This window comes from Phycodurus eques, chromosome 4, assembly GCF_024500275.1.
Source record: "Phycodurus eques isolate BA_2022a chromosome 4, UOR_Pequ_1.1, whole genome shotgun sequence".
Lineage (NCBI taxonomy): Eukaryota > Metazoa > Chordata > Actinopteri > Syngnathiformes > Syngnathidae > Phycodurus > Phycodurus eques.
The window spans coordinates 9,802,303-9,820,139 of record NC_084528.1 but is presented as its reverse complement, the minus strand read 5'-3'; the positions used below and the strand labels follow the sequence as shown (position 1 = coordinate 9,820,139).

General features: G+C 41.6%; 1 protein-coding gene across 2 annotated transcripts in view; it reads left to right on the top strand.

The window, feature by feature from the left end:
- The window catches only part of LOC133401199 (zinc finger protein 407-like), a 191,738-nt gene that overhangs the window by 118,158 nt on the left and 55,743 nt on the right, over positions 1-17,837 (top strand). The window contains exons 7-9 of one of the 2 annotated variants that reach the window (XM_061673890.1): positions 6,856-6,939; positions 7,532-7,652; positions 13,000-13,178. The exons of the other annotated variant lie outside the window; for it this stretch is intronic. Of the exons in view, the coding sequence (XP_061529874.1) occupies positions 6,856-6,939; positions 7,532-7,652; positions 13,000-13,178 (384 nt within the window). The remainder of the gene's footprint in view (positions 1-6,855; positions 6,940-7,531; positions 7,653-12,999; positions 13,179-17,837) is intronic. 2 annotated transcript variants of the gene reach the window in all.

Sequence of the window (17,837 nt, the reverse complement as noted above, 5' to 3'; positions counted from 1 at the left end):
TTGAGGAGGTCTTCGAAGTATTCTCCCCACCCACTCACAACATCCCGAGTCGAGGTCAGCAGCGCCCCATCCCCACTATACACACTGTTGGTGGTGCACTGCTTTCCTCTCCTGAGACACCGGATGGTGGACCAGAATTTCCTCGAAGCCGTCCGGAAGTCTTTCTCCATGGCCTCACCGAACTCCTCCCATACCCGAATTTTTGCTTCAGCGACCACCAGAGCTGCATTTCGCTTGGCCAGCCGGTACCCATCAGCTGCCTCAGGAGTCCCACAGGCCAAAAAGGCCCGATAGGACTCCTTCTTCAGCTTGATGGCATCCCTCACCATTGGTGTCCACCAACGGGTTCGGGGATTGCCGCCACGACAGGCACCGACCACCTTACGGCCACAGCTCCGGTCGGCCGCCTCAGCAATGGAGGCAACCAGGCCTGGCTCCAGTGGGGGGCCCCGGCGACCTGCGTCCGGGCAAGGAAAAACGAAGTCCATTGTTTGTCGTCATCATTAGGGGTCTTTGAGCCGTGCTTTGCCTGGTCCCTCACCTAGGACCTGTTTGTCATGGGTGACCCTGCCAGGGGCATAAAAAAAGCTCGATGTCCCCCGCCTCCCCCGGAACATGAGCAAAGTTCTGTCGGAGGTGGGAGTTGAAACTCTTTCTGACAGGGGATTCTGCCAGATGTTCCCAGCAGACCCTCACAATACATTTGAGCCTGCCACGTCGGACCAGCATCTTCCCCCACCACGGGAGCCAACTCACCACCAGGTGGTGATCAGTTGACAGCTCCGCCCCTCTCTTCACCCAAGTGTCCAAGACATGCAGCCGCAAGTCCGATGACACGACCACAAAGTCAATTATCGAACTGCGACCTAGAGGGTCCTGGTGCCAAGTGCACGTGTGGACACGCTTATGCTTGAACATGGTGTTCGTCATGGACAATCCGTGACGAGGACAGAAGTCCAATTACAGAACACACCGCTCAGGTTGTGATCGGGGGGGCCGTTCCTCCCAATCACGTCCTTCCAGGTCTCACTGTCATTGCCCACGTGAGCATTGTCCTCCAGCAGTCCGAGTTTACAAACACAGCTTGTTTGTAAACTTAAACAAGCTGTGTGTGGAGGCGAGTCCGACTATATCTAGTCGGAACTTCTCGACCTCACACACCTGCTCGGGCTCCTTCCCTGCCAGAGAAGTGACATTCCACATCTCTAGAGCTAACTTCTGTAGCCGGGGATCGGATCGCCAAGGTACCCGCCTTCGGCCACCGCCCAGCTCACACTGCACCCGACCTCTATGGCCCCTCCCACAGGTGGTGTGCCCATGGGAAGGTGGACCCACGTTACCCTTTCGGGCTGTGCCCGGCCGGGCCCCATGGGTGTAGGCCACCCAGCGCTCGCCTTCGAGCCCCACCACCAGGCCTGGCTCCAGTGGGGGGCCCCGGTGACCCGCGTCCGGTCAAAGGAAAACGAAGTCCATTGTTTGTCGTCATCATTAGGGGTCTTTGAGCCGTGCTTTGTCTGGTCCCTCACCTAGGACCTGTTTGTCATGGGTGACCCTGCCAGCGGCATAAAGCCCCAGACATCTTAGCTCCTAGGATCACTGGGACACACAAACCCCTCCACCACGACAAGGTGACGGCTCAAGGAGGGGTATTCTGAAGTTGAATACCTTATTTGAACACACAATATTTTTTATTTACTTGCTCTTATTTTGAAATTCACAGCCCTACTTTTATTTAGTAAATGAGAAAACACACAGTTGTGCTCATATGTTTGATTACCCAGGCAGAATTTGTAAGATGTGTACAATTTTGTTAAGAAAACATGAAGGACCAGGCGAAACACATTTAATCTTATTTTGATGGGATTCAAATTAAACTGTCAAGCATTTCAGAAAAGCATTATCATTAAACAAAACATAAGAATAAAGAAATTAATGATGGTTGTTGTTCAGTCACCAGTCATATAAAAAAATAAATAAATAAAAATATTTCACAAATTCTCCCTGGGTATGTAAACTTATGAGCGCAATTGTATATATATGCAGTCATATGTACCCCCGTCATATTGGAATTAAAGTGTAGTCTACACCTTTTTCATAATCTCTAGGTGGCATACTAGAATGAAAGTGTACAACTTTTTATAACCTCTAGGGGGCGGTGGCATAGTGGAATGCAAGTGTACAGCTTTTTCATAACCTCTAGATGGCGGCATACATTAATAAAATGTGAAAGTCTTTTTCATTTTCTCCTATACCTATGTATAATGCGCACTATTGACTTGACATTTTTGGGGGGTAAAAAATGCACATTATACACGAGAAATTACGGTACTTTTAATTCCTTCAAGAAAATGGTGCATCATGCTAGCAAAACGAAAGATGATTTCGCTTTAAGACGTAATTGGTAATACTTGTTGCATACCAAAATTCTCAGGTTAATCATGTCACTAAGAGAAGATTGTGTTTAGTTGTGGGTATGTGCGCTATACAGTAAGTGAGGGCTGTAAGAGCTTCCAGTACTGACTAGGGATTGCATGACATTTTTTTCTTCTTTTTTCCCGACACGAATGTTTTGATAAATTCACAGACAACAAGGCTCTTATACACCAAATGTACGCATAACATGCACGTTTCAGCACAAGCGCAAGGACTTTGGCTGGGTGAAGCCAGGCTCGCCAGCTCTCGTGTGATGTAATTTCCAAACAGTGAAAAAAATCCTCTCGCTCCGTATGCCTCTGGGACATCCAGGTAACATTTGCACAACCTGGACAAATGGTAAAAACATGTTCTCGTTCTGGGCCCACCACAGCAGCAGGTTCTTCATGGTAGGCTATTGCGGTGTTTGCAAAAAAATAGGGGACCTCTTTGTCTTCCTTCCTCCACTCTCCTTCCACTTTGATAGGCATGGCTTTTTTGTCCTTAACTTGTTCTCCCTCTAACTTACCAATGCTGCACATTCCGAAATTGAGGACAATTTAAGTCAATTAAGGTGATGAATTTATTGTATTCAGTGTACTCATCTGTTGTTGCAAGTAGCTGGTTTTTGTCAAGCCAAAAACATGCGATTAGTGAATAGTCAATGTCACGCTCCAAATGTCATTGTCGAAAAGACTATTCAACTAGTCTCTACAAACCCTGAATCTGACAACAGAGCATCACTCTTCTGCTTCACCACCTTGCCTCCTCGGTCACCAGAGTGTTCCACCACAGATCAGGAGATGAAAAGCACACAAGTAATTTATTGCAAATGTTTTCTCCTCAAGAATCCTAAAGAATAATTGTGGCGACTGCAGCTAGGCATCAGGATCGATGGTTATGGATTTTTCTGTGGTGAGTTCTTGGAGCGCTGGGTGTAATGAGAGATGGAGAGAGGAAAAGGGGTAGAGGAGTGACCGGCGCCGTATTTTCTCATATGAAGTCAAGGTTTAAGCAGCTTTATAGGCCAGAGATACTAGTAGGTAGGACCGCATTTGTCCTGGGGTTCTATACAAAATACTAGTCTGATCGTTGTCACATTGCAGACAAGAAACCACAAAATACTGTAGGTGCACTTTTAATGATGACAATGACAATTGAAGTATATAAGCTGTATACTGGACTATTATACAGTAACTACATGGCAAATGTGTAAATTCAAGGGGAAAATACATTTCAAATTAATAGAGGGTTAACGCCCATACTAGATTTTTTTTAAATGTATGGTCAGCACCATAATTGTTATGATTTGTTCAGTCAGAATTATAAGAGGAATATCACTTATTTTAATACAAAATTACATATTTGACTCCTTTGCAATTTCAATGCACAAAACGTGTATTCTGTATACCCTTTCTAGTTTTTTTAGTACTTTACAAACTACATAATAGTTTGTAAAGTACATAAGACGTTGTGTTAAACATAAATAAAAACAGAATATAATGATTTGCAAATCATGTTCAACCTATATTTAATTGAATACACTCCAAAGACAAAATATTTAATGTTCAAACTGATTGACTGTATTGTTTTTAGCAAATAATCATTAACTGAGAATTTTATGGCTCCAACACGTTCCAAAAAAGCTGGGACTGAGTCATGTTTACCACTGTGTTACATCACCTTTTCTTTTAACAACATTCAATAAATGTTTGGAAACTGAGGACACTAATTGTTGAAGCTTTGTTGGTGGAAATCTTTCACATTCTTGCTTGATGGATAGCTTCAGCTGTTCAACAGTTCGGGGTCTCCGTTGTCGTATTTAATGCATCATAATGCGCCACACATTTTCAATGGGAGACAGGTCTGGACTGCAGGCAGGCCAGTCTAGTTACCCACACTCTTTTACTACAAAGCCACACTGTTGTAACACGTGCATAATGTGGTTTGGCTTTGTCTTGCTGAAATAAGCAGGGGCGACCATAAAAAAGACGTTGCTTGGATGGCAGCATATGTTTCTCCAAAACCTGTATGTACCTTTCAGCATTAATGGTGCCTTCACAGATGTGTAAGTTACCCATGCCAATGGCACTAACACAGCCGCATACCATCACAGATGCTGGCTTTTAAACTTTGCGTCCATAACAGTCCAGATGGTTCTTTTCCTCTTTGGCCCGGAGGACACGACGTCCACAATTTTCAAAAACAATTTGAAATGTGGACTCGTCGGACCACAGAACACTTTTCCACTTTGCATCAGTCCATCTTACATGAGCTCGGGCCCAGAGAAGCCGGCGGTGTTTCTGGGTGTTGTTGATAAATGGCTTTTGCTTTGCATAGTAGAGTTTCAAGTTGCACTTACGGATGTAGTGCCGAACTGTATGTGGTTTTCTGAAGTTCCTGAGCCCATGTGGTGATATACTTTACACATTGATGTCAGTTTTTGATGCAGTGCCACCTCAGGGTCGAAGGTCACGGGCATTCAATGTTGGTTTTCGGCCTTGCTGCTTACATGCAGTGATTTCTCCAGATTCTCTGAACCTTTTCATGATATTATAGACCGTAGATGATGAAATCCCTACATTCCTTGCAATTGTACGTTGAGGAACATTGTCCTTAAACTGTTCGACTATTTTCTCACGTACTCGCGAACCTAGCCCCATCTTTCCTTGTGAATGACTGAGCAATTCAGGGAAACTCCTTTTATTCCCAATGAGCCTGTTCACCTGTGGGATGTTCCCAACAAGTGTTTGATTAGCATTCCTCAACTTTCTCAGTCTTTTTTGCCACCTGTCCCAGCTTTTTTGGAACCATAAAATTCTAAGTTAATGATTATTTGCTAAAAACAATAAAGTTTATCAGTTTGAACATTAAATATCTTGTCTTTGTAGTGTATTCAATTAAATATAGGTTGAACATGACTTGCAAATCATTGTATTCTGTTTTTATTTTTGTTTAACACAACATCCCAACTTCATTGGAATTAGGGGAGTTATCGCTCTTTGAATTGCGCGTTTATTTTCCAATGTTGCTCATATTTTATTTGTCTAATCAATCTAACCGTGTACCGCTAATATAAAACTTTTGACATGGTTTGAGAACAGATTTTGTTTCTTGGAAAGACAAATTATTTTTATTGTAGTTTAACAAGTGAACCTTTATATATAGCTTGACAAATGTTGCTTTTTAAGTTTGTTTGTCTCCCCTTTAAATGGGACTGCATTAGAGCTCTTTTCACAGTTGAGAGGCTTTAAATGGGCTTTAAATATAGGAAACGTGATGCAAGGTTGACTCTCAGAAAGTTGCTGTCTGTGTAGCAGATATGCATGTGGAGTACTACTGAGGTCCAACAGCAAGACTCAGCCACATAATGTACATGATCAGACAATGGAGTTCAACATTTGAATTCACATGAATATTTGTCTTGCTAAAACACAATGTGCAAGTGTGTGTGAATTCAGTGATTACTGTACTGTATATGAAAACAATGTATGACGTATGATGGTTTTGCATGGAAATGTGTACCACACTACATAAAGTCTGTTGTGTGTTGGCCATTGTACACATTGTTTTGCATGCATCTGTGTCAATTCTGTAAATGCCTTTATTCATTATTGTCCAAAAATGTGTTTTATAATAAGTGTTGCTGTGTGTGTGTGTGTGTGTGTGTTTGTGTGTGTGTGTGCGTGCGTGCGTGTGTTTGTGTGACTACTTCTGCACAAATGGCAGAGAGAATGAAAGCGGGAGCTCATCATGCTGTTAATGACAAGGCCAGATGCAGAGAAGGGAGGAGGAGTGTGAAAAAGCTCTCCACGCTCCCCATCTGGAAGGCATCGCCCCCAAATGAAGTTGTAGAAAACCAACCCATTGATAATAAAGCTAATTTTTATGGCTCTGACAAGTATGTAATTATGTTCAGCGGTGCTTTTCAGATTTTATCACAGTCAATAAACCACACTGGCAATTTCCCGTCCCCCATTTGACATATTTACATGGATCCATCTGATTGGAGGAATTAGTTAGCTGTGAAAGCTCTGATGAATATACACTACTGATCTGTGACTTTTGCAAGGCTCATCTGTGATGCCAACTCGACTTGCTGCTCATAGAGGATATTTACTCTACTTGTTCTATTTTATTTTTTCTACTACTTCAAATCCTTCTAACATTTTCCTTTGGGTCATCAACTTTTTTTTTTCTCCCCTTAGTGGCGCTTAAGCAGTAACTTTTTTTCCCTTAGTTTTTAATTTTCAAAACAAAGGGAAATTATTTTCAGTGTCAAAATAACCATACCCCACAAGCTGTTGAAATTCACATTTAACAGTTTTCTGTGCCAATTGTATACTGTAATCTGCCTACATAATGTGGAATTGTATTTATACAGTATATATTTTTCTAAAGTAGATATTAAGCTGTGTAATTGACTGTCTTCTACTTGTACAGGTGAAAAGAGTTTCCTGTGTGACCTGTGTGGTTTTGCTGGAGGCACACGGCATGCTCTCACTAAGCACAGACGCCAGCACACAGGTAAGAAATCCACACAGGCACCAATGTGTGAATGCAATATCTTTGACTGGGAGTGACACTTCAAGATAAAAAAAAAAAAAAAAAAGATATTATTTTTTACCCCATACATAATTTTAGCAACTGTGATACAAACAAGGCTCCATCAGTGTGACATGTTGCTGTCAGTGATAGGCATGTGTACCGGCATGGTGGAGATTTTTAATTTTAGTTATCATTCCACCATGTCAGTCTGTCGCTTAGAGAAATTTCAGTTTGTTTTTTTAATGGGCTGTCAATAATAGTTTTTTTGGGGGGAAATGAAAAATTGAAACAACATACTGCTCTTAACTGCTGTCAGGCAGCTGCCCATGGATCAATAATAGGATATGAGTATGAATTGAAGTTTTTATAATTCAGTTTGTGTGATCCTTATATGGTCTTCCATTCCTACTGCAAACCTTAATGTTACCTCCTTTCTGTGCATGTTGGCCATTGGCATGTGTGAATTCGACCAGTTACAGATTTAGCAATGTGTATATTTTTTTCTGCCGTTGGTTTTATTGTCAAATCTATAGTCACGGCTCCTTTTATTTTAACTCCCTCTACCCCACAGGAGAGAGACCCTTCAAATGTAAACTTTGCAACTTCGCTTCGACCACGCAGTCCCACCTGTCAAGACACAATCGTGTTCACACTGGAGAGAAACCATACCGTTGCCCCTGGTGCGACTACAGGTTAGTGCCAGCTCATTGACCTGCCTATGCTTGGTGGTGCTGATGGCCAGTGATGATAATTGGTGGTGTGCGGTGGTAGAATACATAATGTGGCAAGCAGGTGGCATTGTCGAACAGTTTCTTTGTGTGTGTGTGTGTGTGTGTGTGTGTGTGTGTGTGTGTGTGCTTGAGTTGATGGAAAAGCTGGATGTAGGAGGTGAAATGGAGGCTGGACTAATCTCCAACACTGCTCCATCTCATTTTCAACAATCCCATTCACATCTCCCTAGCATGCACTCAGACGTAATGTAACAGACACTGGCAGGTCTATGTCATTAAAACACCATCATACCACATAATTAATTAAACAGGAAATTGTCAGTGAAATTGATTTTTTTTTTACCTGGTTCTGAAAAGAATCCCAAATGCATTTACATTTATATGTATATGGAAACACATTTCTCAGTGTTGTTATACATGAATGCCATTAATTTAAAAAGACAGGGGCCACACTGTAGTCATGGTTTCTTTTGGAGAGCCGTTAGGACTGTGAAACCATAGAAATGTGTAACTACCTCATCATATTATTACCTACAGTATACACAAATTTGTATATCGATAACTCGTTTTGAAATATGAACTAAAGGATATCAATTTGTTCAACTATTGTACAAGCTATTTTAAAAAGTGGTTTGATCACAAAAAATGTTTGCAGTCTCAATGTCAATAGATTTTAGCAAGAACCATGAAGTAGATGCACATGATTTATTTTTCAGGGGCCACATAAAATGATGTGGTGAGCCGCATCTGATCCCCGGGCCTTGAGTTTGACACCTGCACTTTAAGACTTACTGTACTACATACTGTGTAAAATAAGCATGTAGAAAAGTACATAATGTCACTTACTTCATATGCATCTATTCAGATACAGATAGATACTAGAGGCAATAATTATATGTAGAGTTCTTTGCAGGGATTAAAAGACATTTTCATTGCAGTTGTAGTCCTGGGCTGCTGATTAATTATATCTATGGCACTATTTACCAGATTTTTATGTAAAGTGATAAACGTATTCTATTTGATATTGATTGATTTATTTGTTTGTTGGTTGATTTATATTCTTCAAGTCAAAGTGGCAAATTGAATTGTCTAATTGTTACGTAGCCTCTGACTCCTGCCACCAACTAATGACTGTTTATGGAACGATGTTTCACTTTGCTTGAAAATACTGCCTCAGTATGAATTGTGTGGTGGCTTTGAGGATGACACGCCTCCTGACAGCGGCAAAAATGTTTGCAACTTTGTAAAGTGAAGGGAGGTATGTGGAGGCTGTTAATGATTATTAGTGGGTTTTCTTGGCAGTAAAAGGTCCAAAAAACACCACTGATCTAAATAAGCTCCTCATGCCCCTCTTAACAGACTCAAACATATTTGACTGTCCTCTACACAAGTGCCTCTCAATTACACTTTCCAATTACCATACGCTTTCTGTGAGGAGAAATATGAAAATTGTTAAAATAAAGGAGGGCAGGAGAGCCAGAGAGAGACAGAATTAGAAAAGGTGATGTAGGCACTCAGCATCAGTATGGCTGATTCCCATGGTGAGTACATTGATGAGGGAGGAAGTTGAAACAGTGTTGTGCTAATTAATACAGTGTATAGTAGGAGGGCTGGTGTGGGCTTTCACTAACTGTGGCACCTGCTGACTTCTAAATGCTCACTGTGTTGTTTTAATATGACAATTACACCATTACCATATCTGAGAGATAGTACACCTCCTAGGAATCCACCTAAGCTCGCTTCAGAAGTTTTCAAGCGTTGCCTTAAATACATATTTTGCTTCCACTTTTGCAAAATAAGTCACTTTTTGTAATATATGCAGATTTCAGTACAATGTCTATGTTACAGTATTCATTGGTCTGTTAGTTTCATGCTGTGAACAAATACAGCCATGGTTTAATATAATTACGACCACAGATGTATTGGGAATCTTATGTTTATGCTGTATGTGTTCATATGAACAGATTTTAATTACTGATCCCTTAGGTTCATAAACGAGGCCATACACAAGATGATTCATGATAAGGACTGCAATTCCTGATGTCAATTAGTAAAGATCAGTTGTCCAAACAAACTGATTAGGTGCTGGCCCTAGCTTTTTTCACTCCTGTGGTCTTTAAATTACATGTTACCACTTAAAAGTTTTGTGACCTCTCTATACCAAAGCAATATGCATTAGACAGTGACATAATGGAACAGAAAGTGAACAAACTCATTTTTTTCTGGTATTAAAAATGAGACCCAAAAAGTTATTTAATAGTTTTTGTTTTATTTTATTTTGTGACATACGTATAGTATATGGTTCACCTTGACTAAATCCCCAGTACAGTTGAAGAAAAACTATCCCAAAGCGTGATGCTGCAACCGCTGCGCTTCCTTGTGGGCGTGGTGCTTTTTTTTGAGATGTGCAGTGTTTTTTAATGGTCTTTCATAGCTGAAAACTTGATATTTTAACAGGGGTGTTTTACTGTATATGCATTGTACCCCTCAGGAGTCCAGTGCCAAATGGAATACATCTGATTACTACATTTATGAGCAGTCTATATTTGGGTTAACACAGGATTATACACTGGCGTTTATCTTGGTGACCTGCCCTCAAGGTTGATCAATGGCTACTGTTCATGGATTTTATACAGCATGGGCAGAACAGTTATTTTTGTATTATTTTTTTTATTTTTTAGCTCCAGTGGACTATGGCCCGTGATGGAGATTGGTGTCTTCAAAAGTGAAAACAAATTTTCTATTCAGCTAGTATGAGCTATGGCACAGTAAGGCTTTATTGTCCCGGCAAAGGTGATAAGGGAGAGTAATTGCATATTATACTGTCCAAGAATGTCAGGTCCACACTGAGCATGAGTATCCCATCCATTACCACATGATGGTGTGTGTTGGTGTCTGTGGAAAAAAAAGTTTCTATGCTATACATTCTTGCTTACATGATGTCTTGTGCAAACATACAGTATGTGTATGCTCGTCTGCGTTGGTCCGACAGTGGATATTAAAAAACGTCTACACGCCATTATTCTAATGCCACGTTTTTGTGACATAAAAAATAGACAAATAATTTCAAAACTCTTTTTCACCATTAGTGTGACCTATGACCTGTACAACTCAGTAAATAAAATAATAATATTCTTTTCGAGAAGGGAAAAAAATAAACTGAGAAAATAACATGGCATTTGAACATGGATATGTAGATTTTTATATCTATTTTATATTTTATTTTATATAGTCCTTTCACAGCTACAACCCCAATTGCAATAAAGTTGGGACCTTGTGTTAAACATTAATAAAAACAGAATACAATGATTTGCAGATCATGTTCGACCTATATTTAATTCAATACACTACAAAGACAAGATATTTAATGTTCAAACTGATGAATTTTATTGTTTCTGGCAAATAATCATTAACTTAGAATTTTATGGCTGCAACACGTTCCAAAAAAGCTGTGACAGGGTCATGTTTACCACTGTGTTACATCACCTTTTCTTTTAACAACATTCAATAAACCTTTGGGAACTGAGGACACGAATTGTTGAAGCTTTTGTAGATGGAATTCTTTAACCATTCCTGCTTGATGTACAGCTTCAGCTGTTCAACAGTCTGGGGTCTCTGTTGTCGTATTTTTCAAAGGGAGACAGGTCTGGACTGTAGGCAGGCCAGTCGAGTACGTGCACTCTTTTACTACGAAGCCACGCTGTTGTAACACGTGCAGAATGTGGTTTGGCAATGTGTGTGGGACTAACCCAATTGACTTAATTTGAATTAATTAATTAATGTTTCAGCTAAAAGTTAAAGCAGCATTGTTGAAATAGTTATTTGGGACTGTTTCATCACGTCAAATGGTTTATATGTCCAAGTTTTAACTTGACTTCCTGGTTTAAGCTTGTAGCCTTTTATTTTTAAGAGTACGTACCGGAACTCAGCATTTTGGCATAAAAAGTAACTTACCATGGCACTGGTGAATTTTTTTTGTTTGTTTTGTTTTTTATGGATGAAACCAAATGCTATGAAACACTGATTCCTTTCCTTACCCACCGATGAGGCACAAAGTTAGTGTTTGTGATACTGTGAGACGTTATGTTAATTTTGTCCCAATTCATTGTCATGTAAAGTTGCTACGGGGAAGTTTTTTTTTTTTCTGTCATCGGCTCTTACATTAGTTTGAAGACTAAAATAAACACTAAAAACCATCAGTGCAAAAGTGCAACCAACTGTTTACCTTGTTATCTGTCTCAATGTTGGCAGAGACGTATTGTTTTCTTCCACTCACCCAATTGACTGAGACTTGACTTCACTGAACCTCCGCGCAGTGTAGGCTGAGGTTCGGAGTGCGTCAGACTTTTCCACGCATCGTGAAAGCCTCCTTTGCACAATATAATCTTATTCCAAGTGTTGCACTGAGGTGTCTGGTCATTAATTTTAACTAAGTTAAGCCACATTTTTGTTCGCCACCGCCGTCGTTCGGCACAAGCACATCTTCATGCGCGTTCTTCTCCGTTGGTTTTCACCGCTTCTTTGTTGGTTTTCACAGATTCTTTGTTGGTTTTCGATACTTCTTCTTAGAGGTGGGCAGACTGAAGGCATTGAAACTGGGAACCGACATTTTTAAATTTGAACGATTCCCTGCAGAACCGCAACCCTAGTCCCGGTTCCAATTGGTTCTCGATTCTCGATGCCCAACCCTAGTTGTGTGTGACTCTACACTGACATTGTTACTGTACATCCTGGACCATACAGTACATCAACCACCCTTCGCAGATTCATGAGGTCACTAATATTAGACAACAATCATAAAACCTGGTCTTGTTCATTCCAAGATTTTTAATTGGCTTGAAGCCAGTGCTGTGCATTGTCGTGTCCAGTTGCTCTGCACACTACTTATTCAGCCAAGGGAAATGAATGAAGGAAGGACTTACAAGATTAGTCATTTTGTCAAAACGAATTTATTTTGCAAATTGATACATTGAGATTCTGTCCTAATATGGCGACTCTCCCAGTTCCTAAGCCCAGCTCAAATATATCCTTAAGTGAATGCAATACATTCACTTTAAAATACTTAACAATAAAAAAACAATTGAAACAAAAGTTTAGTACAGCACACCTTTTTTATTGGGGGAACATGAGTTAGCTCCCTTATAACTCATAGATAGATAGATAGATAGATAGATAGATAGATAGATAGATAGATAGATAGATAGACAGATAGATAGATAGATAGATAGATAGATAGATAGATAGATAGATAGATAGAAGCAGTAGTATATATATTTAATTGAAATGTATTTCTTCTTTTCTCTGCCAGATCCAACTGTGCTGAGAACATTCGGAAGCACATCCTCCACACAGGAAAACATGAGGGAGTGAAGATGTATAACTGTCCAAAATGTGACTATGGCACCAACTCTCCCATAGAGTTCCGCAACCACCTAAAGGACACCCACTGTGATATTGAGAATCCAGACCTTGCTTACCTACATGCAGGTATATCATTTTTAAGTATTTCATGTTATTGTCTAGCCAAACACAACACATTTAATACAGTAATACACATTTTCATGTCATCTTCATACTACATCATTAAGGTTTGATCGTTACACGCTGGCTGTGCTGTACCTGCTGTTGTTAAATGTCATGCCTTGATATATTTTGTTGTTGTTGTTTTTTTCACTCTGTAATCGTTGTTTTAACTTTCAAGGAATATGTATCTATTTTAACAAAAGAAGCTTGTGGGTTTTGGTTAACATCCTTCTAAAGACGCCTGCACTAGTTAAGGTCAACCAACCCAAGCGCCATAATATCCCTCGAGGTCAGATCTTCTCATTTCCTTGAACGTCCTTTTTGTCTGGCGATCATTTCTTGCTATTCATAGCCACAAAGAGGCGGCTCTCTAAGATTGCTGGTCTAGTCTTACCTGTCAGTCACTCAGGCCACAGAGACATATGAAATCATGTTCTTCCTCGATTGGTTTCTTTGTATCCCTGTGGTCTTCATTTGTCCTTGGAGAGCCACCAAATCCAATTGCCGGAGTGCTTGAGGACAGAGGACGTAGCCTTTATCCTGTTATACTTCTGACCTCTTAAAACTGTAGAACACAATGCATTTTTGTAGCATTGTGGTTCATTTCCTGTTGAAACCAAATGAGTCTTATGTTGCCCTCGTGTTCTGACAACTTTATTTTTATCTCAAACAGAATGGTCTGCGTATAGTTATAATATTTTTTCAGACAGGGCCATCTTTTACTCTAAAACTACAGCTGAACCTAAACTGTACCCGCTCACCTCTAACCCAGTGCTTCGTCAAAACCTTTCACCCCACAGTTTCCCTCACCTCAGTTTCACTGCATACATGGATGACTTTGCTGGCAAAGACTCTTGGTTTTTATTTGATTTTAGGTCCCTTCCATTTTTAATGTCACTGAGAAGAAAACACAAGAGTTATTCCAAAATTATCCATCCATTCTCTGAGCCGCTTATCCTCACAAGTGTCTCGCAGCCTATCCCAGCTATCATCGGGCAGGAGGCAGGCTACACCCTAAACTGATTGCCAGCCAATCGCAGGGCACATATAAACAAACAACCATTCGCACTCAGATTCACACCTATGGGCAATTTGGAGTCTTCAATCAACCTACAACGCATGTTTTTGGGATGTGGGAGGAAACCAGAGTGCCTGGGGAAAAAAACACGCAGGCACGGGGAGAACATGCAAACTCCACACAGGCAGGGCCAGGAATTGTACCACGGTCCTCAGAACTGTGAGGTAGACGCTCTAACCAGTCGTCCACCGTGCCGCACTAGTCCAAAATTATTTTGAGGGAATTTCAAAGCCACATTTAAAGGGGTCATGATATTACCACAATTCATCGTAACCATGTCAAGCACTATAAATGTATAGTTCATGGAGAGAGTTGTTGATTGAAGGTCAGGAATTGTATGGAATCTGCATCCTGTTGAGAAACAACAGTAGTCTCCTTTTTTAATTCAGTTTTTCATGATAAATGTGAAATATAACACATTAAATAAGCAAATAATTGCCTTTTACTTTAATTTTTTTAATTTATGATGATCATCACGTCACTGATGGTGTAGTGGTACACTCGCCTGACTTTGGTGCAGGCAGCGTGTGTTCAATTCCCACTCAGTGACGGTGCGAATGGTTGTCCATGTCTATATGTGCCCTGCGACTGACTGACGATCAGTTCAGGGTGTTTCACCCGAAGCGCCCCGTAAGCCTAACCAAGATAAGCGGTGTTGAAAATGGATGGATGGAAATGATGTTCATCTTAATTGATGAGATGATCTTGCCTCTCTCAAATGGTATGGAAATAAATTACATAAGTGGAAAAACGATAACTCCTTTCCCATACTAATGCGTGAAGCTACATTGGGTACGGAAAGTATTCAGACCCCCATAAAATGTTTCACTCTTTAATATATTGTAGCCATTTGCTAAAATAATTTAAGTTTTGTTTTCCTCATTAACACAGAACCCCATATTGACAGGAAAAAAAAAACGGAATTGTTGAAATTTTTGCAGATTCATTAAAAAAGAAAAAGTGAAATATCACACAGCCATAAGTATTCAGACCCTTTACTGTGGCACTCATATGTTTAACCCGGTGCTGTCCATTTCTTCTGATTACCCTTGAGATGGTTCTACACCTTCATTGGAGTCCAGCTGTGTTTGATTATACTGATTGGACTTGATTAGGAAAGCCACACACCTGTCTATATAAGACCTTACAGCTCACAGTTCATGTCAGAGCAAATGAGAATCATGAGGTCAAAAGAACTGCCTGAAGAGCTCAGAGACAGAATTGTGGCAAGGCACTGATCTGGCCAAGATTAGAAAAAATAATCTGCTCCATTTAAGGTTCCTAAGAGCACAGTGGCCTCCATAATCCATAAATGGAAGATGTTTGGGACGACCAGAACCCTTCCTAGAGCTGGCTTTCCGGCCAAACTGAGCAATCGGAGGAGAAGAGCCTTGGTGAGAGAGGTAAAGAAGAACCCAAAGATCACTGTGGCTGAGCTCCAGAGATGCAGAGAAAGTTCTAGAAAGTCAACCATCACTGCAGCCCTCCACCAGTCGGGGCTTTATGGCAGAGTGGCCTGACGTAAGCCTCTCCTCAGTGCAAGACTCATGAAAGCCCGCATGGAATTTGCTAAAAAAAAAGCAAAAAAAAAACACCTGAATGCAATCGAAGGAAAGACGAATGCGGCCAAGTACAGGGATATCATGGAAGAAAACCTTATCCAGATTGCTCAGGATGTTAGACTGGGCCGAAGGTTCACCTTCCAACAAGACAATGACCCTAAGCACACAGCTAAAATAACAAAGGAGTGGCTTCAGAACACTTCTGTGACTGTTTTTGAATGGCCCAGCCAGAGCCCTGACTTAAACCCAATTGAGAATCTCTGGAGAGACCTGAAAATGGCTGTCCACCAACGTTCACCATCCAACCTGACAAAACTGGAGAGGATCTGCAAGGAGGAATGGCAGAGGATCCCCAAATCTAGGCCTGAAAAACTTGTTGCATCATTCCCAAAAAGGGTGCTTCTACTAAATACTGAGCAAAGGGTCTGATGGCTGTGTGATATTTCAGTTTTTCTTTTTTAATAAATCTGTCACAATACGAATGTATCCGTTTTCACTGGACCCAGTACCAACCGGAGGCTGAGAAGTTTGTGGTGAATAAAATATTGAAAAGGAAGTGGGAATTGGATTTCTGAGGCGTAATGGTGGGTCGTCGAGACAGGGAACATGCAGCAGGCGGTGCCGTGAGCAGGTGGATGGCTTGGCGGCATGGTGGAAGAAGTCAGCAAGGCGGGGAACATGGAAGGAGCACTGAGGACGAGGAAGAACATGGGAGTCAGAATAATACCGATAAGGCGTAGCTTCCTTGAATGTGCAAGGCCGATGTACCACGGTGGAACGTTAATACTCTGGCGAGGATTTCCAGGATCTGGCAGGCTTTTTTTTATGCAGGCAGAGATGATTATGGCTGATTGAAAACAGGTGCGTGGCCACGGTGGTGCTGATTTTACGGAAGGGAGAGCGAGAGGGGGAGAGAGAGAGAGAGATGTGGGATTGATGATTTTGGTGATAAGGAAGGGACCAATAAAGCGCGGAGTGAGTTCACGGGATTCGGTTTGAAGTGGGAGGTCACGGTAGGAAAGCCAAACTATCTGACTCACCTTGTATGCAGACGTGGGAGAGCGATGAAGATCCGTCAGCCGCTTATTCTTCTCAGTAGACCGAGTCAGAGCCGCCCTGACGTTCTTCCATACTGACTGGATCCGTCACAGGTGATCCCTCACCATGGAAACCCCCACTGTACGCTCCTGTTCCTTAAACAACAGAGGTTGGAAACCATAACATGCCATGAAAGGAGACATACCTGTGGCGGACCTGGTGAGGGAGTTGTGGGCATATTCAATCCACGGGAGAAAGGTGCTCCAGGCGGCGGGATTGCGTGCAGCAACGTAGCGAAGAGCCGACTCTAGACTCTGATTTGCCCGCTCCGTCTGGCCGTTGGACTGTGGATGGTAACCAGAAGACAGACTGGCTGCTGCGCCCTCCGCCTTACAGAACTCCTTCTATACCTGGGAGGAGAACTGAGGACCTCGGTCCGAGACGATGTCAACGGGAATACCGTGGATCTTAAATACATTAAGGACCAGGTTATTAGCGGTTTCAAAAGCAGAGGGTAATTTGGAGAGGGGTATGTAATGGACACACTTGGCGAAAAGATTGATAACGGTAAGTATAATGGTGTTACCTTTCGAGGGGGGTAAACCGGTGACGAAGTCCAAGGCAATGTGGGACCAAGGGCAGCTCGGGATGGGTAAGGGACGCAGCAGACCAGTTGGGGGTTGATGCGAAGCTTTTCCTTGGGCACACACAGAGCTAGGACGTACTCTCACGTGTCTTTTACCAGACTGGGCCTCCAGAAATGTTGTTGGATGAAGTGGGTGGTACGTGTGATTGCGGGATGACAGGTGAGCTTTGAGTTTTGGGCCCAGTGAAGGATGTCGGCGCGTGTGGAATTGAGCGCGAACAGCCGGTCTGGAGGTCCAGATTTGGGATCCGGTTGGGTCCTCTGAGCCACTTTGACCACTTGTTCGATCCTCCAGGTAG